Source organism: Triticum urartu, chromosome 3A, assembly GCF_056163025.1.
Source record: "Triticum urartu cultivar PI428250 chromosome 3A, HENAU_Tu73, whole genome shotgun sequence".
Classification (NCBI taxonomy): domain Eukaryota; kingdom Viridiplantae; phylum Streptophyta; class Magnoliopsida; order Poales; family Poaceae; genus Triticum; species Triticum urartu.
Genome location: NC_141875.1, coordinates 438642400 through 438664408, shown reverse-complemented (window position 1 = coordinate 438664408; position 22009 = coordinate 438642400). Strand labels below are relative to the sequence as shown.

The window sequence follows — 22009 nt, the reverse complement described above, 5'->3', positions numbered from 1 at the left end:
ATTGTGAATATTTTTTAAACAATTTTCCTGACCCTGCAAACATTCCTAGAATCTACGAACTTTTTTTTGGAAATTTATGGAACAATTTATGAAATTCACGGACATTTTTTTATTTAACAACCATTTATTTGATTTAATGATGAAATGCATGATCATTTTTTGAATTAGCAAACATTTTATGAATGAACAAACTATTTTGTAAGCCATGAACTGTTTTTGAAATTTTAGGATATTTTTCCATTCATGAATATTTTTTGAATTGGTGATTTTTTTTCAATTTCATTAACAATTATTAAAACATGATTTTTTTTATAAAATCTTGATTTTATTTTTGATTTCCCAAACATTTGTTTTCAAAATTTTAAATATTATTGAATAAGCAAATATTTTTTATCACGAACATTCTTTCAATCCACAAACATTTTATGGTTTATTATGCATTTTATTTCAAAATTCACATTTTTGTTGTTTGATTTTTTTGAAGTATCAAATTATTTAAATTTAAAAAACAAAAACAGAAAAAGAAAGGTTATATTTGGAAAGCAGGCTGCATGTGCCGACCCTTTGGGCTGAACGAAACAGGCGCACTGCATTTTCTCCCAGTGTGCAGAAATAGGTAGTCCCTACTGCATGGGCCGGCCTAGACGGGGAATTGCCGTGTGAAACATTTTGTATCACTGATAGGTGGCATCTGTGGATAATAGTTTGCAACTTTGGAGGAAATTTCCATGACGTACCAACAGAAGCAATAGCCCGTTTATTACTAGGCATAGATGCCGGCATTTTGAAAAGATTTCATAATAAAGAAACAGGTTTCCAACAAATGTATGGGTTGTTAAAAAACGTTCACAAATTTGAAAAAAAAATCAAGTTTCGAAAAATGTTCAAACTTGAAAGAAATTTGATTTTAAAAAAATCATATTTTCAAAAGTATTCACAATAAAAAATGTTCCTAGTTTGAAAAATTGTCACAACTTTTGAAAAAATATCCATGTTTAAAAAATGCTCGATTTATTAAAAAATATGTTGGCAGATTTTCAAAAATTGTGTTTTTAGAAAACACTGCTACAGTAAACCAGACCAGTGCAATTCGGAACCTCTACAGTTGCCACTTGTATGTTTTGGCAAGAGCAGTTGCCCCTCGTTGATAGTGTCACTACGCGGGTTGGCCCAGTAGGACGCCGCCATGTGCGATCCCATGCGTTTTGACGCAGAATGCGTCATAGAGGGAGTCCTACAAAGGATAAATCCTAATCTCACCAAAAAAATGCAAAGGATAAATCCTGTTCGCCGCCCCCCCCCCCCCCCCCCCCCCCGGTTTCTTCGTTATTCGTAGACGACACACACCCACTTCCATCGTTTAATTCCAAATGTGCTGGCACATGTAAGGCAGCATGGGAGGGAAGCTATCTCCTCAGTTTATGGTAGCTTCCAGAAGCTTCCTGGCCGATTTTGGAAGCTTCAGTCTATTTTTTTATTTTGTTTTTTATGGTATGGTTTTATTCGGTTTTTATTTTCCTTTCCTTTTTATTTTTTTTGTTTTCCTTTTTTTCAAATTCGTGATTTATTTTCAAATTCAAAAATATTTTCCAATTCCGTGAACTTTTCTCAAATTTGTGGACCTTTTCCAAATTTCGTAATTTTTTTGGTACTTTTTCATTTTTTGTGAACTTTTTAAAAATTGCAAACCTTTCCTAGCCTCGAACTTGTTGACAATTCATGAACGTTTAAAATGCATGAAAGTTTTACAATCCATGATTTTTTGACAAATCCACAAATAATTTTTTGAGTATGTGAAATTTTTTTTAATTCTTCGAATTTTTGTCAAATTCGTAAACTTTTCATGAACGCTTGAACTTTTTTTGAATCTATCCTTTTTTAATTTTTGTATTTTCTCAAAAAGTCAACGGTCAACAGTGGACCAGTTAACCGTGAGAGGTCAATTGTACCGAGCGACTAGGGAACCAAGCACTTGCCTCGTTGTTGGACCGGCCCATGGAGTAGGGGCATGTGAGAGCTGGCTCCTTTACCTGGAGCTTAATGCGCTTGGGAGGAGGTCTCCTCGAAACGACTTGGGTTTCGCCTGGCCACCCCATGGAGCAACTCGGGTGTGTGTTCACTCGGCTTTGTTGGCCCTTCAAAGAGAGAAAACCCCAAAGACCCAGCTTAACACACATTTTTACCAGTTAGTTTGTATGTTCAAAGGTACATTGGTCATTTTAGCCTTTCCTACTATTTCAGTGGTCAAAAAAACACATTGGTCATTTTAACCCCATCTTTTTCGTAAATCGGCTTACACACCAACATAGTTTTTTTCTTATTGTAAATAAGCTTTAGCCAAGAGAGACAGTTCAAGGAGATAAACACAACGAAGCATGAGTGGTTTCCATCCTCTTAAACCCATAATAAATAGAACCCCTATCAACTTCTCTAGCACCACGGTCTATGGAAACATATGAGATACTCTCTCTCACCGGGTTGAGTGGTCTTTCTTGAAAGAGATTATGCTAAAATTAGGCTTTCGAGAGAATTGAGTAAATCTTATTATGCAATGTGTATCCACTATTGAATACCGGGTTAGCTTTAATGTGGAAGAAAGTGAAAATTTCAAGCCAACAAGGGGTTTAAGCAGGGCGGCCCTTTATCTCCCTATCTATTTTTTTATGTACGGAGGGGATCATTGCTCTCTGTGGAGAATGTTAATACCTTGGGAGTGAAGGTTTGCAAAGATGCTCGCCTATCACCAAACTTCTCTTTGTTGATGACTCGTTGATCATCATAAGGGCTAATATGCACAATATGCACAATGCCGAGACACTTGAATTCAATTCTGGATTCACATTGTGCTACTTCTGGGCAATTGGTAAGTGTTGATAAGTCAAGTATCTTTTTCAGTCCTAATTGGAGTGAAGAAGTGAGAGAACAAATGTGTGTAACTTTGAATATCATGACAGAAGCCCTAAATGATAAATATTTAGGCTTGCCTGCCAATGTGTGGTTGGATAAAACAGATTGTTTTTAGTATCTGATAGATCGTATTATCAACAAAATCAGTGGTTTGAAAGGAAAAATATACATGTTCGAGGCAGTGGTGAATCTACTAAGGGACTTTAACATGCTTAAAGCCCTGCCTCCAGCGCTACAATTTTTTACTACTAGTCTCAAAGCCCAGCCTAGCCCAACAAATGTTCGCATGCCGCAGGCAGCCCAGACCCTCTCCATTTTCTATCTAGATTCGCCACTGGTTGGAGGGCATGAGATCCTTCTCAAGGTTGTTGTCCAAGCCATACCCACCTATGCATTGTACGTATTTAAAATTCTATAAAATGAAAAGAAATTATTGATGCAATATCGCATTTTTGGTGGGGAGATGAGCATAACCAGAGGAGGGTCCATTGGATGGCTTGGTCAAAAATGTGGGTCCCAAAGAATCAAGGAGGGATGGGTTTTCAGGATATTCACTGTTTCAATCTGGCGATGCTGGCAAAACAGGTATTGTGTCTTCTTAAGAACATGACTCTTTATGTGCTACTATTTTGAGATTGAAGTACCTTCCTGATGGCGATCTATTGAACACCAAGTTAAAAAAGGACCTTCTTATACTTGGCAAAGTATCATGGCAGGCGTGAATTCTCCAAAGCATGGTTAATTATATCTGGCGAGTTGAAAATGGTCAGAAAGTTGATATTTGGGAGGATGCGTGGATTTTATATTGTGCTTCCAGAAAAGTTGTCACTCCAAGAGGGGGTCACTTGTTATCCCGGGTGGTGGACTTTATTGATCCGACTTCTAATAATTGGAATGCCAATCTAGTTAGACAACCTTTGTGGCCTATTAGTGCACAACAGGTCCTTGCTACCCATTTTCCTCTACATGAAATGCAAGATTTTATCGCTTGGAGTTTTACGAAAAATAGTTTGTTTTCGGTTCGGCCAACCTTTTTGGTGGAATGGGATCATCAACATGGAACTAAACTAAGATGTACTAACGAAATGGGACAAACCACTGTTAATCCTATTTGGTATCTGGAAGCTCTCGTGCCCTGCAAAGGTTAAGATCTTTATTTGGCGTACGTTGCATGGTACACTCTCGTGTCATGTTATGCTTGCTAATAGACACCTGAATGTCTCACCTAAAAGTCAGTGTTGCATCTCTGGTCAAGAAGATACAAAACATGTGTTATTTATCTATAATAAAGCAAGAGAAGTTTGGGGATGGACGAAATCATTAATAGAGCTTGCACAGTTGATCGTGGTGGGGAGGTAGTTCCAGAATTCCTACTTCTTTTACGAGAGCAGTATTTATACATTATGGAGAATTTTCGGTAGATCATAGTCATTACTGGTAGATATCTAAGGTTGGAATGTCGTAAACTGGTCCATGAGGAGAAAGTTCAGAATGAGCTACACATCTCTATTCGTGCGCTTACGACTAACTTTCTAATTGCTTCTTCTCCTAAGGCTACTATGATAAATGGGGGTTGGACCAGCCCCCTAGTGGCTTTGTCAAATTTAATGTTGACGCATCTTTTGGTCAAGACCTCCTTAGGGGCACTGCCGGGGCGGTCTTGGGGATGACAAAGTCCAATTCACTGGGGGGGTGGGGGGGGGGGGTGGTGGTGGATAGATTTGTGTGCTGATGGATTAATGACTGAATCTTTGGCCCTCAGATTCTGTCTATCACACAAAGGACGATATGCAATCGTCTCGTCATTAACTCGGACAATTTGAAGGTTATTGCTACCATGAAGAATGAAGGACAATCTGCGGGGGCGACGGCAACGGATTTTGACGACTGTTATCATTTTGGCTGTGATTTTCCTATTTCTTCATTTGAGCATTTGTAATAGAGAAGCGAATATGGTTGCTCATGAGCTCGCTAGACTGGCTAGATTTCATTTGCCTCTTGATTAGTTTGAGGAGCCTTTAGATGTAATTGTAACCTTTCTCACAAACGATGTACTTGTTATTTCAAAAGAATAAAGTGTTTTGTCTTAAAAAAAAGGAAAGGCATGACATACTTATTTGGACCAATAGGAAGAGGTTACATCCCCAGGGAGAAATAAAGTTCGTCGAACCCTCACTAACAACAATACTAAACCTTTCCTTAACTTGTTTAGCAGAAGTAGAATCGGCCACAGATTATACCTGGTAAGAAAAGCCCGAAATATCCTGACAGCTGAATGTTACTCTTCAGCTGTCTCTAACTCGAACCAGCCCCAAATAGACGGACGATGAGACGCTTAGCCACGGCCCTAACCAACTGCACCGCATCGGCGGCCTCCTGAATCATACGCACGTCTATGCCGGCTCTGATGAACGGCCCGAAGAAGAGCTCCGATATGGTGACGACCATAACGGTGGTACCAATAAGGTACGCCGCCGCCTTGGGCGGTCGCCACAGCCCGGCAACCCTCGCCCACCGCTCGGCGACGTGGAAAGCGGCCTGGAGCGTGAAGAAGAGCAGCATCTCGCCCGTGGGCGGCTCCAGCGTCATGTACCAGTAGAGCAGCTCGTGGAGGACGCCCGACATGAGGAACGCGGCCAGCACGCCGGCGTCCCGGCCCCACCGGGCTCGCACCGGCTTGTACGCCGACGCGCGGAGGAGGTCCACCGCCATCAGGTTCCACTGCCGGCCCCAGAAGTCGTTAACCGACGCGACGACGAGCGGCGCTCTGAACTGCCTCTCCATGGCCGAGCCCAGCACGGCAGCGGCGACGAGGCCGACAGAAGAGAAGACGAGATCGAGCGTGAGAAAGATTTGTGCGCAGTAGAGGTAGTGGACGACGTAGAGAGGGAGCGAACCAGTGTGTGGGAAGAGCAGGGCGAGGCCGGTGAGGAAGAGAACGCTGCGGCCGCAGGGGAGAAGGAAATCGGCGACGGGCGGTCCCGGTGACGCAGAATGGCTGGTAGGCTGCGGACCTTCGCGGAGCTTGATGGGCAAGCCGGCGCAGAGGAGAAACGGGAGGAGGGGCAGGGATGGTTTGAGCGGGCCGAGGTCGAACGCGAGGAGGACGAGCTTGTTGGCGGCGAGCCAGGTGTGGAAGAAGGTTGAGAAGAGGCGGAGGTGGTAGGAGTTGAACAAGCACGGCAGGTAGACGAAGACGGGGAGCGTCGGAAGGAGTGCGGCGAGTCGGGGCCAGCCCGGACGGAGGCGGCGGCAGGCGTAGCGTGCGTAGACCGCGAACATCGGAACAAGGAGCGTCGTCCAGGCGAGCGCCCTCAGTTCCGACGCAGAGGTGGGCCGCCCGAGGGCTTGCATGGCGCCAGGGGTACGCGGTGCGAGATGAGCCTGCGGATGACACGGAGTCGATCAATGACAAGTCCGTCTATGCTTCCCTCGTGTGGTGATCAGGCTGATCAACAGAATGAAGAGCTATATACGCGCGGCCAAGGTAGGAAGGCGTACGTGCGGCGTGCGGCACGGGTCATGTGGATTGTGGCACAGCAGTCGTTGCGCCTGCATAACCACGATATACGCTCGTACAACATCAATCACGGAGCTCACGAAAACACTGTGACTTCTGCACTGCACAGACCACCAGGAGGAACGACCCAAACGTAAGGGCAACTCCAACCAAGAGACCCAAACAGACACGAAATATGTCTGATTTTTGTCTGATTTGGTCGCTTCGTGGACGGGCAAACATGTGTGTCCGGACGGTGCACTACCCATTTGACACGGACATGGGCGGACATGGAGATCGTCATTCCACAACAGAGGCATCAACACGACTCCTGCGGAGGAGCACCATGAGCTCCTCGAGGTAGCATGTCCATGACGGCTGCTGCTGCACTGGCGGCGGCGACACTCTGACGCGCAGGAGCTCTTCTCTTGCCTCCGTCGCCCGTGGGATGGATGGTGGGTGAAGTCATGGGATAGGTGGATGGGTGGGGGAGAGATAGGAGGGATGGGTGGTGGGTCAAGTCGGACACAGACGGACAATGGACAACATCTGATTCAACCTAAATCTGATCCAAATTTACGATGAGAATGGATTAAAATGGATATGAATGTGCCTCTGCATGGGGCTGCAGTTTTTGTCCGCGCGAATCCAAACGGACATATCCAAATGAAATTGGTCTTCCAATTGGAGTTGCCTTAAGTGACGGTGAGAACTCCCCAATAAATACGCTACACACGCACGTTCACCAATAATTGTGCAAACTTGTACATCCAATAGAGGAGAGGGAGACACGGCATTGCATTTGTACACGAAACTTGTATGGACATTAAGCTGGCCTACGTTATGAACTGACGCTCTGTTACCGTATTCCACACATGCATGATATCAGATGATCAGACAATTCTTTACATAATTACGGAAATAATGACTAATTTCTTCACAAATCAGCAAACCGGGGGAGGTTTCCTCAACTGGGAGGGCAAGTCTTGGCCAGAGGAAGAGGGGACGAGTGTGGGCCGTGCAGCACACCGTCAGCGATCACCTTGTACACTGCCTCCGTCGGGTGCGTCCCATCCCACGAGCCGTACGTGGATGGGTCGTCGCATACGGTGCACCCAGGTCTACCGCATGGCACTGTTTGGTTGCCACAACATGACAGTAGAGTGTTTGTGATTCCTGCAGTCACAACATATATAGGAATTAGTTTTTTGGGGCAGGAATATAGACATGAGTTAGGGTGCCTGTTGCCCTCAAATCTCCGGATTCAAAAAATTCGAAAATGATGGAAAACCCCTCCAGATTCAAATGCAAAGTTCATTGATAGGAAAATAATACTTAGCACACAATATATCAAACAAAACCTTTTAATTGTATATATAAAAGGGGTTTGTTCTAAGAATATTGTACCGAGTAATTCGACACATAAAAGTATTATCATTTTCATATTGTATCAGTATCACCGTGCGCATTTGGGAGCAAATCAAGCTTTGGCTCGCGATAGTGGATCTGCATACAAAATATTGGGACGACATCCATATCCACATGGGTTTGTGGTGCTCAATGGCCAAATTCACATCGGTAGCATGAGAAAAAGGATTGCTTCCCCACATGCTTGTTTCATGGAAGATTTGAAACGAGCGTAATGTGAGGTGGTGTCGGTGTTTGTAATAGAAATCTCCGAATGGTGCCACATGAGCAGGATACCAATGTTGGTGCCATCCACCAAGAGGAAGAAAATTTCCTCGAACGGAGGTTCTAGCTTTTTAGACACCCTGGCCAACGGGATCAAAGCCAACTTAGTTTATGCGAAAAAGCAATGCTACGCAAAAACACAAAAATAACGCTCCAAACATCGGTGTGCTTGGCTCCACAATTGAGGACTCACACGTTCTAGAAGATGATCTCGAGGTTGCAATCCATATAGAAGGATTTCAATCCGGGTGAGGGGGTGCGCAATTCGTACCTCAACAAAGTGGGCATAACTAGATAAGAGTCACATCAAAATTGACCTAGCCGCCCATGTACTTCCTACCCCGAAGAAATTGGTGAATGGAAGAACCATATCATGGGCTAGCAGTCATTGGAAAAGATGAGTATAATTGGCAAGGAACACTTCACTGACCAGGGAATCGTCTTGAATGAGTCCTTGGCGAAGGAATATAACTCTCTTAGCTTTCATCTTTGAGTCCAGCCCTCAGTCAGCGCCTTAGCAATCAGACCACTACGTGGAGGGGTGAAATCTGGTAGTAGTCCCTACCTACGTTAGTGAGGGCAGGCGAAAGGAACGATGCCTAAGCAAACTGTAGAATGGTTTGTATAAAACCCGCCAAGGAGGAGCAAGCTAGACCGGATTGAGAGTGACCCACATAATGCGCAGGGCTTGTAGCAGTAGCCCAATAAACGCGGTTGGGTTCGGTCGACTACATGGGGGCATGCCACGTTGGCGAAAATAGTCATGGAGATGACCGACATCAGGTGACACGGTGAAGCTTCTAGAGACACAAGATCTAAGGTTGGCCTCCCAGTGCTCATAGGCGGTTTATCGCTGACAATCTATAACACATGGATTGTTGGAGCCCCACCAGATGGCCCGCGATCGAAGTTAGGATCAAGGAGAGGAGGGGTGGCGTACCAAGAAGATCAAGCCAATGGCCACCAACAACTAAGGGACCGATAGAGCCTACCAAATGGCTCCGGATTAAGGTAGGACAAGTGGGATATCCACCACTGCAAGAGTGTAGAGTTCGAAAAGGATCAAGCCATTGTTTCTAGGGGATTCCTAGCAAACAAGGGCAACACTTCATTGGCTCTGGCAGAATGGGATGTTGAGCATGTTGACTAGGTCGTCGTCGCATGAGTTTCAATCAAGTTGACTTCGGAGGTGGCCCTCGATCAGCAACAGAGCACTTTGGGGTCGGGGAGTAGGAGCATTCCTATTAGAGGGAACGGGGGAACTTGCTTTAGGCGACAAAGTAGACATGCACTGGCAAATTGGTGCGTGACACACGTCAAAAAAGGCAAACATGGGACCCAAGGATTGTTTGCCATCCAAGATGATCATGGCACACACAAGCATGGTGATGTCGATTGGCGCCTGCGACCCACCGCCGTCGTTTTTCGGAATGACATAGAAAACTATTTCCTTTCGGTCACACAGGAGGGCATGGCGGGTTTGAGAGTTCAACGAGTCGCCGTCAATATGAGGCTAAGGGGGATAGGTGCTCGCCAAGCAGGTAGGGCTAATGTTATTTATCTTTACTACAATCCTGGCGTAGCGAAGTAGCAGGTCACGTTCGTTAACTTTGAAGACACTTTATTTGATGACGTTCATAATTGAATTAAAAGTGTCATTACATGAAAAAACTCAATATACGCGGAGAAGATGGAAGTTCCTTGAGGTGAAATGACCGAGACATGGGAAGACAGTAGCGCGAGCGACAAACGCTCGGCCTTAGCTGGCTCCACATTGATGGCTACAACATCGAGTTGGGCAGGAGTAGATTGGACGAGCGCGGGATGGAGTGAGGGTTCGCTGCCCGCGTGGAGAGAAGGAAGGCCGCCATATTGAAAGTACAACACATCAACATTTAACATTGTCATTATTCCTATCTCATAAGAAAACATAATTAACATAATTTTCACTTGAAAAGTTTCTATTGTATTAAAAAAATAGTAACTGAACAACCTATGGCCTCCCAGCATGATTCGAACTCGCTAGCCTTTTGATTCCACAAATGTACGTGCTGGCTTGTTTCATCATCCCACTAGAACCTCATGGCCACTTTTTACTCGTCGTGTAGGGCGTCATGGCCAACCCAACGTTTTTGGGTTGCTACTTCAGAGACATGCCAGGGGCATCCCGTTGTTGATCAGGCCAAAATGGGCCAAGATGAACCCATGTTCCATCCATTCCTCTTGGCTTTCTCCGCAACCCCCCCCCCCCCCCCCCCCCCCGCGTTCCTAGAAAGTTCGACGAACGCTCAGTGGCCTCTCCTTGTTCGTTGGACCATCTCCGCCCTACCATCCCGGCCACCCACGTCGCGAGACCTCCTCTCCTCTTGCCAATTAGGACGTCCCCGCGACGGTGCACTCGCCACAATTGACGCAAGTCCATGAGACAATGACCATGGCGAGGGGATGAGTAGATGAAGAGCATGGTGGGGAGAGATAAGCGACCAACACCACAACCATTAATGTTGTGGAGGCTAGACGAGTGGATGGGAAAGCGGCAACAGCTAAATCGGCGACCCAAACATTTCGGATAGGGCGGTTTCTTCCGTGGGAGCATGGGCTAGTCTCGTGAAGCATGGGCTAGTCTCGTGAAGCATGGGCTGAACTACTAAAGTGAGTTACAAAAACTAATATAACCACTTACAATTTTGGGTGCAGTTGTTCAGTCTTTTTGAAGCATCATTTTTTTCACGGATACACGAATGTGATTTCGTAACGAACTTTGCATCCATGTTGAAAAAACATCAATGTTTCGTGCCAAAAAAATCAGTATTTTTCTGAATTGTAGTAGAGAAAAGTATAATTTTCGTCCCTCAATTCTTGGCGGAGTCTAGATTTGGTCCCTTAAGTCCAAAACCGGACAACTTGCACCCTTAACTATTGAAACCAGACAAGATTCATCCCCGTTCGTGGTTTTGACCAGTTTTGGTGCTGTCCCACCCCGGTTTTGACTGTGCCGACTGAAATTCATGTACTTTTTCAAGTCCATCTAATGTTTTCAAATTCTGGTATTTTTTCAAATACGTGAGCTTCTTTAAAAAAAATGTTCTTTTTTTAAATCCACGTACTTTTTCCAAGTTCACGTACTTTTTTTAAATCCACGCACTTTTTAAAAGTTCATGCAGTTTTTCAGATTCATTTATTTTTTAAAAATAGAAGTGTTTTCATATTCGCGTACATATTTTTGGAAAGAGTTCATGAATTTGAAAAGTTTATGCGAACTTGGAAAAAGTACACGGATTTCAAACTTTTTTACGAAACAACTACGTGAGTTTCAAACAAAGTTCATTGATCGGAAAAGAAACACGGATTTGAAACAAGTTTGCGAATTTCGAAAAATAGTTCATGGATTTGAAAAACAATACTTGGATTTGATACAATTACACAAACTTGGAAAAAATATGCGGACCTGGAAAAATAAGTGGATTTAAAAAAGTACGCAATTTGTTTTTTTGAATGTATTTGAAAAAGCATGCAAATTTCAAAAATAGTTCACGTATTTGAAAAAGGTATGTTTATTTTTGAAAAAATTATGCGGCCTTGCAAAAACTACGCGGATTTGAAAAGAGTATGTGAATTTCAAAAAGTTCACAAATATCAAAACAATACGTGAATTTGAGTTAGCACCGGTCGAAACCGGGGTGACTCATCACCATAACCGGTCAAAACCGAGACCGGGGATGAAACTTGTCTGGTTTCTATAGTTGGGGGTGCAAGTTGTCTGGTTTTGAAATTGAGGAACCAAATCTAGACTTCATCAAAAGTTAAGAAACGGAAAGTATACTTTTCTTATTTTAGTAACATTTTTTGTTTCAGATTTTACTGTTCACGCACAGAACAACGCTTTTGCTTTTAGTGTACCTTCACCCATTTTAGTTCATGGAATACATATGTTCTCTCCATAAAATCAAGTAACTAATTAATTTTTTTATCATTGATAAGAAAATTAGCTTCGCCAACTTACATGGATTGGCACTGGAACAAAGTGTTGACAACTCATCATGTAGCATGATTTATTCTTCTATCACTATCTGAGTCATTTTCTTTGGTACCGAAAATTTATGTAACCATGGCTGTTTCAATGCATTGAAAAGGATGGTAGAAACTTTATGAGGACTGGAGCGCTTGATGCGACATGAAGTTTTTGATCCTGAGCTCACCCTCATGAACAGTAAAATTAAAATAAATAGGAAAACAATTTAAAAAATTAGATTTTCCTTTTGTGAAAACATTGATGAATTCTTCCCAAATGTAGAAAAAAATAGTGATGAAATGACATTCATGAAGGTCTTGGCCAAAAAAAAACTGATGCTCTGGAGCATCAATTTTTTGTTTTTTTGCCCTAGCCTCCAAGAATATCTTTTCATTACAAATTTTGCAAACAGTTAAATTGGTCATCAATGTTTATCCAAAAAAATCAGATGTTTTTGTAACTTTTTTACTATTTTTTCAAATTCACAAGGGAGCATGTGTGCTTAGGATCAAAAGAGCACTTTCGCTTTACATTGACCGACTACCAAGTGCTTATTGTGAGCTATTTGTGATGCCATTATTTGTTATGGTCTATCATGTAATGCACATCCCATTCAGATTGATGGCCTCACAAATTCACATTTAACTATCTGTAATATCTTTAAATATCTCATCCTATAACAAAAGGTTTGAACAATGCCCAACTACATACGTAATACACTATACAAATTATTTATTGTGTATTAGATATCTGAGTGTTCTGATCTTTCTCAAATATATACATCAACATGGACGAGCGCGTCAACACGCGCTTGTCATGATCTAGTTTTTTTAGACAGTAGTAATTTTTGTTAGAAGATTTTAGACGGTAGTAATGAGTTCTTATTTTTGTATGGTCTTCCCAAATAAAAGAAGACAAGAAAAGGCGGGCCAGGCTCTCAGTGGAAGCGAATAAAGCACTACGAGATGTGTTAGCTGGACTTTTGCCAAAGCTAAGGCTGGAGGCCCAACTACTATTAGCAAACTGGCCACCACACGACGTGCTTGTTGCTGTTGCGCTGCCTTATCTGGCCACAACCGCATAACTACATGTGCTCGTCCCTCTGTTACCCTGTACTCGCCCCACAGTGTTTCCAAAGAAACAGAGGTATTCCAAACGAACAACTATCATTGCATGGCCGTGACCATGATCGGTGCAATGTCGCCATCACAACGCAATGGAGCCAAAAACGAGAAGTAATGTAAACAAGAAGAAGAAGAAGAGGCGGTCGCGCGCACACGTACGTACGTACCTAGCCGTTCGGGGCCCTGGAAGATGCTCATCATGGCGCCGTACCAGTCGGCGTAGACGATGGTGACGTCCGGGTGGCGGAGCCGGAGCGCGTCGAGCCGCGCCGTGAGGACCCGGTTGTGGTACTCGGCGAACCTGTTGAACCACGCGAGGCACCCCGTCCGCGCGTCGTAGTCCCCGGCCCTGGCGCTCCGGAACCGCCGCAGGTAGAGCGGCGCGCACCCGAAGGGCAGGTTCCCGGGCACCATGAACGCCCTCGCGCCCATCCCGATCAGCTCCTCCACCGCCGCCGCCAGCTTCTCGACCACGGCCGGCACGAACGCCCGCACCCTCTCGCGCGGCATCCCGCTCGAGAAGGCGAAGTTGTAGTCGTTGCCCCCGATCTCGCCCAGCGCCACCAGCGCGTCGGCCAGCACGTTGGTGCCGACTAGGAGATGCCACGTACGTACGGGGTGTCAGAGAATGACTGTGGTAAATGCTGCTGCTAGTACTGTAGTACCAGACTTACGGTTCTGCTGCGCGAGCTGCTGCATGTGGGCCCTGAACCAGATCATTTGCGTGTCGAGCGAGAAGGGGGTGATGTCCATCCCCTTGCCGGCGAAGAAGGAGCCGTTGTTGGCGGTGGCCGAGATGATGGCGAAGTTGGCGCCGTGCTCGAAGTCCGCCGGGGCCGTGCTCGTCCGGATGGCCGTCACATTGGCCAGCCCAAGCTCCTGCGCTGCAACGAATGAACACCATGCAAGACTCCATCGTAAGTGGTAGTGGTACAGTACATTGCGCATGATTGTACAGCATGAACCGTATGGTAGTTAAGGCAGGTACGTAAACCGTTGAATGCCCTTTCGATCGGGAACGTGTAGGTAAGCGACGGGTCCGTGCATGACTGTGTGGCAGCATCGTGCAAGTTATTGCACAGTTTAATTGGCAAGTAGTCGCCGTCAAACGTGCACAGTTTAGAGGGCCATGGCCCTGTATATATCCTAATTAAGAGGGTAACTGCACTCGTATAAGCACGTACATACAAGCCCTGTGCATGAGCAAGGGTCTTAACACGGTACCGTAGACAACAATAGAGAAGCCGGTCATCCAACCATATACATCAAAAAGGCATCAAACCCGGATGACAGGGTTGGCCAGCCAGGTCAAGTGCTTTTTGGCCAAAAAATAGTGGATACTTGACTATTCTATGTTACGTTCAATTTTGATTCATTTTTCTATTTTGAACAAAAGACCATAAAGCAAAATAATCTGTAAACAAAAAAGACGAGAGTGTATAGGTATCCCTCAGTGGGCAATTGGTAGCCATCAAATCAAGATCTTTCATTTCTTTGTTCTTGCTCGAATATAGTGTTTAGGTTAGATAGTTCTTAATGATGAGTTAGCAATAGTCATTTCGTTGTCGCGTGAAGAATTAAGGAAGGTGGAAAAGATATGTGCACCTCTTGTGTTCCTATAGTGGTCATTACTGGTAGAAATCCTGGCTATCAATACCCCTCTATTACTCACCACAAATGTTTTGGTCATTGCAACAAGGGTCATTTTTTCCCAGACGTCTTCTATTGACAATTTTGAGGAAGCCATTTGCTTGCACAATGTCTTTTGGAATTCTAAAGGGCCTAATAAGATTCATTCTATTTATATCTCGATGGTAGACGCCAACATAGATAGGGAGGTGGCTTGACTACATAGAGTAGCGGCTTCCTAGTTTGGTCTAGATCAACTGACGGCAGCCTAGGCTAGCGTAGAAGCCATCGACCGGGCGAGTGTGAGTCGTCAACGGTGGATTGTAGTGGTGGAGAACATGATAGGTAGGGGGGCTATGACACTGGACATCATCCTTCCTCTTTTGATGTGTGGTGCTCGGTCTAGATAAATAAGGAATATAAATCCTTTAGGAGAATCGAATCAGCTTCTGCAGATTTGTTCACGCAGACATGTTGCGATGACAGTGATGTCGACAATGACTCATCTTTGATATATCCATCATTGGTTGGATCCCAACTATCAAGTTATGTTGTGGTGATATCCTTAGAGTTGAAGACATTGAACCGAAGTTCGTTGGTTAGTCAAGGAATCGTGTCAACTCTAGCGACATTAAATTCTTGAAGGCATTGTCTTGTAGCACTGAAGCATGTTTTCTGGTTAAAATCCTTTGACATTACTTTGTTTGGTTGGATAACAATGATGCATGTGATAACCCTTCTTACATGCCGTTCTATAAAGTCTTTCTCTTTATTACACTCTTGTTGTGCTGTTTTTGCCGGCTCACGTGTTGTTGATATTCTTATTTTGGGTCGTGGTGGTGGTGGTGGTGGTGGTGTGTGTGTGTGTGGGGGGGGGGGGGGGGGTGTTACTGTCGGTGTTTGATCCAATTTTGGCTATGGTAGATAATTTGTTCCTAATGCCTTTTTTTTTCTTAGCAAGTTCTTCCTTGGTTTTGGAATATTATATAAGAAATATGTGGTTGTGTGCATCATTAGTTGGTTAAGAGGCCAAGAGTATATCTATGATATTTAGAAAGAACATAGAAGGCATGATCTTTACAGTAGAGACCTCTAATTTTGACAACAAAAAATGCACATACTTGAGGCATTGTACCTATCATATTTGTATTAACTTCCATTCGTGTGGCACGGACACCCAACTGCCGCCTCCTCCTCCAAAAAAAGCTAGGGTTCCTTTGTCTCTCGTTAGCGCCGGCGTCGGTCCGCCTTGTCTCCCGTGGCACTAGGGCAATGTAGGCGTGGTGGATCCCGGCCTTTGCTGACGGGAGAACTACGTTTTTAGATGTTTCTTTTAGTTTTGTTAGGGTTTGTGTCATTCTCGGGAAGACAAGACGGCGATGACTCCCTAAAGATGGAATAAGTGTCTCCCCGCCTAGTCCCCATTCCAGCGGTGCGTCTAGCATCGCTAGAGGGCATGTGCAGGTGTGTCTCCGGCACATGTCACATGATTCGGTTGATGGTTGTCTTTGGTAGATCTACTTGGATCCGAACTTCGTTTGTCTATGTTCGTGTGTAAAGTTGGATCCTTCCGATCTACGTGTCTCTTCATTGGTGGTGGATGTTGTTCTAGTGTGTTGGTCCTATGGGACCTTAGAACGATGACTTCCTGACTGTCTACTGCAACAAATTTTGCCCGGCTCTAGGGAGGGAGGAGCGATGACGGCAGCGCACCATCGGCTCGCTTCAGTGCTTGTAGTCATCGCTAGGTGGTCTACGAATTTGGATGTAATTTTTATTATTTTTGGTGTTTGTTGTACTATCATGGTTGAAGATGAATAGATCAGAAGTTTTTCCGCAAAAAAGAACTTCCATTCATGTCGTTTTCCTATGGAAAATATATCTTTTGGTATATCAGCTATAACCGAGTTTACTTTTGTTATTGAAACTATAATAACAAATTTGTTTTATGAACTTTCATCGAAAATCTCATGTTTCTTTTCGTCCATTTTCTAGTTTTTCATGTACTTTTCCAATTTCTTGTTGAAAAAGTCAGATAATCCCAAAAAGAATCTAATATGTCGTTTTCTATTTTTCTTTTCTTATAGACCTGCATGGTTTGTTAAACCATCATCTTTCTTTCTTTCTTTCTTTCTTTCTTTCTTTCTTGAGAAACACCGATTACAAATCCAATTCGGATATAAAGTTTTCCTCACATGATAAGTGATACACGTCAGGTGCGTGACACTCCAGACCTTGACGTTTTTAATGGTAATTTCAGTCACGCAAGGATGGTAAATTCCAGTGATCCACGACAAGTTTTTGTTAAAGATAAACTGAAGCACCAAAGTTGCCATGCTTGACAGCTAAAGTTGTCATCCTCGCGTCACTAAACTTCCGTCGAGAACGCTCAGAGTTGTCATGTGCTCGTATCTGACGTGTGGCACTTATTAGGGTCCAAGTTTTCGGATCAAAACAAAATCAGCAAATAGTAGAAATAGTAGAGAGACCAAAAATATTTTTTTTTTTGATTAAGACAAGAGTGTGAGTGTAAAAGGTTGGTATGTCGTACACGGATAAGGATTTGCCATGTTCTAAAGTGAAAGCTAGTATGATTTATAGGGATAGGGATTTGTCATGCTTGTGTATGAGGATTTGTAATGTTATAAAGTGGGAGTTGTCATAGCGTAAAAAAATGATACACCTGAGGGCGTTAGATTTTTATTAACCCTAAGAATGATGTATTGTCATCTTTAAAAGCATTTTTTATATCTCTCTTTGATGTTACTTACAGAAATAGCTGACATGATTTTTGTTGGATATATTCCCGGAGTAGTGCGAATGCAAATTTGCGATTGACACTCCCGGAGTTGACACCACCGTGTACAGGCAACGGAGAAGATGGAATTCCGTCATTCCGTGAAAGACACACGTTGCGGAACGCACACTAGTGCCATCAAGGCGCCAACACGAACACGCACACTTAAAACAGCTGAAAGAAGTTAAGGAAATGCAGACGCAAGCAGTATGCTCACCGATGAAGTCGATGACGAGGCGGCCGTCGCTCGCCCGGCCGGTCGGATGGCCAAAGAACGTGGTCCCGTACGGCGGCGCTCCGTACGGGCTCGGGTTCTTCGCCGTCAGGCGCACGTAGTTGCCGGTGTCGGTGAGGGAGTCGCCGAAGCTGAAGATGCGCGAGTAGCAGCTGAGCGCCGAGCTGCCGCTCCCAAGGCCCAGGACCAGGAGAGCATGCCACACGGCGAGCGCCAGCGAGAAATGGCCTCCTGGGAACCACATAGGATGGCACTGGTATTTACCGGCCGCGGCCGGTCGCTCAGCAAGTGAGCCGGCAGCGTGGCCGAAGAAGCAGAGAGGGAAATGAGAAGAGCATGGGCTAGCTTAGCTTGGCCAAGTGGGCAGGGCAGCCGGTGTTTCTTGTTGAGCGTTTGCGGAGAGCTCGGGAGGCCATTATGAAGGCATATATGCCCGAAAGCGTCCTCGTATGCGCCTTCCAGCGTACGTTATACGGGAGTCGGCCCCATGTAATTTCCCTACCTTCTACAATGAAATGATACGCATCGTGCGTATTCGCGAAAAAGTTAGGCATATATGAGTGTGCAGGGGATGGATGAATTACAGGTTGCCGTCCAAGGATTCCAAGGACCCAAGGACGATCAACAAGGATGTAGACAACACTGCAATGGATGGATACCAGCATAAATATGTACAGGCATGCCTGTGAACGGCCAAACTAACCGAGCAATTAACACTGATTTCTCGTTAAAAAATGAGTGAAGTGCATCATAGGTCCTCGAACTATTTTAGAGATGTCACATAGGTCCTCGAACTATGAAAGTCGTCATCTAGGTCCTCAAGGTGCAATATGTGTGCCATTCTGGTCCTCAAACTATTTCGAAGGTGTCACGTAGGTCCTTGAACTATTTTAAAGGTGTCACATATATACACACTTATTACACTTCAAGGATTTCCGAGAACCTATATGGCATTTTTCATAGTTTAAGGACCTATATGATACCTTAAAAATAGTTCAAGGACCTAGGATGCACTTCACTCTTAAAAAATGATGCATTGCCAATCACATACTATGTTTTTTTACCTCCCCATGTCGGGAAACATGCATGGCCAACGGTCGTGAGCAACGAGTAGGCGCAACATATTTCACCATCTCATTTTCATGGGTGAATCGAGGAGGACATGAGCAGCCAGATAGCGTGATGCAGATCGGGTTGTCCAAGGGCGATTGATTGTCTGTGGACTCTACCTCTTTGCTCGGTCTTTCTATCTTGTTTGTTTCCTGGCAGAGGTTCACAAAATGGTGGCCCGGGTGGCCCAGGTCCAGGAATGTGTGGGTCTTAACGAAATTGGCAGGCGTTCACTTGTCATTTTGTTCGCTTCCGTGATTTGAACGGCATGTGCGCAGTCGATTTCAGCAAAAGGTAGATTGGCTGCGTTTGAGCAAGGTGAGCAGCAGTTCGCGGACGATAGAACTTGGCTGGATGTTGTTAATTCACTCGATTCGACATTGATTCGGACGACCAAATAAATTACAGTGGGTAACTTAAAAGGTGTTTGGATCCAAGGAACTTATTTTAGTCTGACTAAAAATAGTTTTTTTAAGAGGCTAAAGATCAAAACACCCCTGACCAAAAAGGGGCTAAAAACTAGTCTTGAGACTAAATTTTTTTAATCAGGGTTACCCCTACTAAAATTAGTCCTCTCTCTCCTCATTTAACTCCTCTCCTTTAACACATGCGAGTTCTGGATTAGAGAGTTTGGAGGATAATAAATGCTCATTAACTTGATTTTAGTCTCTTTAGTATTGGGATCCAAGCATGGATGACGCTAGCAAGTTTTAGTCCCACTACTTTTGGTCATGAGACTAAAACGTAACAAAGCACCCTCTCAGAGAAATGTGTATTTGAATAGGGCGATTTAGGCGCCGACTGACCGACCCAATTTTGGCTCGGTCGCCTAGCAGACCTTGATTCAGTTTTGTAGCAGCCGCATGATAGCCCTCGACTGAGTCAACACATCCACCCTTTTCCGTTCATTCCCTGCAAAAACCAACTCGAGAAAAAGGGCAGCTCTGCTCGACCGTCCACCGCGCTGACGGCGCCTCCTCCTCCCCCGCCTACCACCATCTTCCCCGCATGCTTCTACTGCGACGTCGGTCGACTCGCCGGCGGCAGCACAACGATCCCGTAGTCGCCGTTGCAGCAAAATCAAGGTGTGTGTTAGGACCGTGAGTATATCAATCAGAGGGGGAGGGTGGTGAATGTGAGATTCAAAATTTCTTTCGAAAGTTTTGAACAGATCCCAAACACAGCAGCGAAGATAAGGTTCGGTAGATATGAACTCAAACAAGCATATTATTGAGGAACAAAATCTTCGACGTAAGATGCAATAATGGTTCGAGCATAGTATAAAATAGGCTTGATGATAATGATGGCAAAGCAGTATGCCAATAGATATACTAACATGACAGAGAGCTAGAGATGAACTACGATGGATAACTGAGAGAAATAACTGTAATGAGGTAAATGATCACAATACAGACGAGGATGAGAACTATGACAACAAAATAGAGTGAAGAGGGTGCAACAATACGAGCAACGAATAATAACTGAAGGAAATGACAGAAGAATTAAGAGAAAATGATATGCAACGGAGTATGAATGATCAGATAAACTATCGTTAAAGAACGAATGAAAATTGCTGAAAGTATTGAAGTGAAGTAAATAGAACCAGTGGTGCTCGATGGCAACCGAGAGATTTGGTAGACCAATTCATCCTTCTGCCAAAGGGCTACGTCTGGTTGGAGGGGCTGTGACTTAACACGGAAGATAAACTCTCTTCACCCTATTCTCCTTCAACACAGAGCTTATCTGTGATAGCCTGGCTTAATAGGGATGATAGACTACTCATATCAATAAGGAATTCCTTCTTTTCCGGGAGCCCATTCGGACAGAATTCCAAAGTTAAGCGTGCTTAGCTTGGAGTAGTGTCAGGATGGGTGACCGATCGGGAAGTTGCTCTCGGGTGCGCATGAGTGAGGACAAGGTGCGCAGAAAAGACTAGTATTGATCTGTGGGGCCAGTCTAGATCCCGCCAGGAGTGACGACCACCGGCGGGTGTGTCCGGGGTGTTACAAGTTGGTATCAGAGCCGACCCTCGCGGTTACACGGATGATTGCGGACAGGTGCGCGGTCATGTTGTTCATGACGTTTGTGACCCGTCGTGGCACCCAGCATGGCACATGTACCGGACTAGATGCACAGACGTATGTGCCAAGAGGGAACATTCCTGTGGCCCGACGAGGACGTCGGTTCCTTTGAGTGGGGGTGTATGTGATAGCCTGGCTTAATAGGGATGATAGACTACTCATATCAATAAGGAATTCCTTCTTTTCCGGGAGCCCATTCAGACAGAACTCCAAAGTTAAGCGTGCTCAGCTTGGAGTAGTGTCAGGATGGGTGACCGATCGGGAAGTTGCTCTCGGGTGCGTACGAGTGAGGACAAGGTGCGCAGAAAAGACTAGTATTGATCTGTGGGGCCAGTCTAGATCCCGCCAGGAGTAATGACCACCGGTGGGTGTGTCCAGGGTGTTACATTATCAAACCCTGGTTGATTTCACTCGTGGTAGATACTTTTCGGCGATCTCCGGACCTTCGGCCGACCTTCACGAACCACAATTACTCTTGGTTGCTGAAGATCTAGCTCGGTGAAGACAACACCTCTTCAACACTCGAGCCAAAACCCTATCAGTCTAGAGAGTGCGCGACTCTCAAGAGTGATTTCACTCGTGGTAGATACTTTTCGGCGATCTCCGGACCTTCGGCCGACCTTCATGAACCACAATTACTCTTGGTTGCTGAAGATCTAGCTCGGTGAAGACAACACCTCTTCAACACTCGAGCCAAAACCCTATCAGTCTAGAGAGTGCGTGACTCTCAAGAGTGATAGGTACAAGAACTCTAACTCAAAACTACTGTGATGCTAAACCACCGTCTAAGTTTGGGCTCTTGATTTTTTTCTTCTCTCGGTGGATCTTAAGCTCAAATCACTCGGAGAGGGGTTGCTCAAATCAATCTTCTCAGAAATCTCAAGCGGAGCAGCCAATGGACAATGTTGAAGCGGGGTGGCTAT

At 44.7% G+C, this 22009-nt stretch overlaps 2 protein-coding genes across 2 annotated transcripts; both read right to left on the bottom strand.

The window, feature by feature from the left end:
• Positions 1–4938: 4938 nt before the first annotated feature.
• Positions 4939–6449, bottom strand: LOC125548459 (putative long-chain-alcohol O-fatty-acyltransferase 1). Its single transcript, XM_048712049.2, has one exon. The coding sequence runs from the start codon at positions 6259–6261 to the stop codon at positions 5203–5205; it is 1059 nt and encodes a 352-aa protein (XP_048568006.1). The 5' UTR covers positions 6262–6449; the 3' UTR covers positions 4939–5202.
• Positions 6450–7106: 657 nt separating this feature from the next.
• LOC125544271 (GDSL esterase/lipase At1g28600) lies at positions 7107–18397 on the bottom strand. The gene is made up of 4 exons (XM_048707886.2): positions 17878–18397; positions 13909–14118; positions 13402–13827; positions 7107–7582 (listed from the first exon to the last, which is right to left on the bottom strand). The coding sequence occupies exons 1-4, from the start codon at positions 18137–18139 to the stop codon at positions 7374–7376; spliced, it is 1107 nt and encodes a 368-aa protein (XP_048563843.1). The 5' UTR covers positions 18140–18397; the 3' UTR covers positions 7107–7373.
• Positions 18398–22009: the final 3612 nt, after the last annotated feature.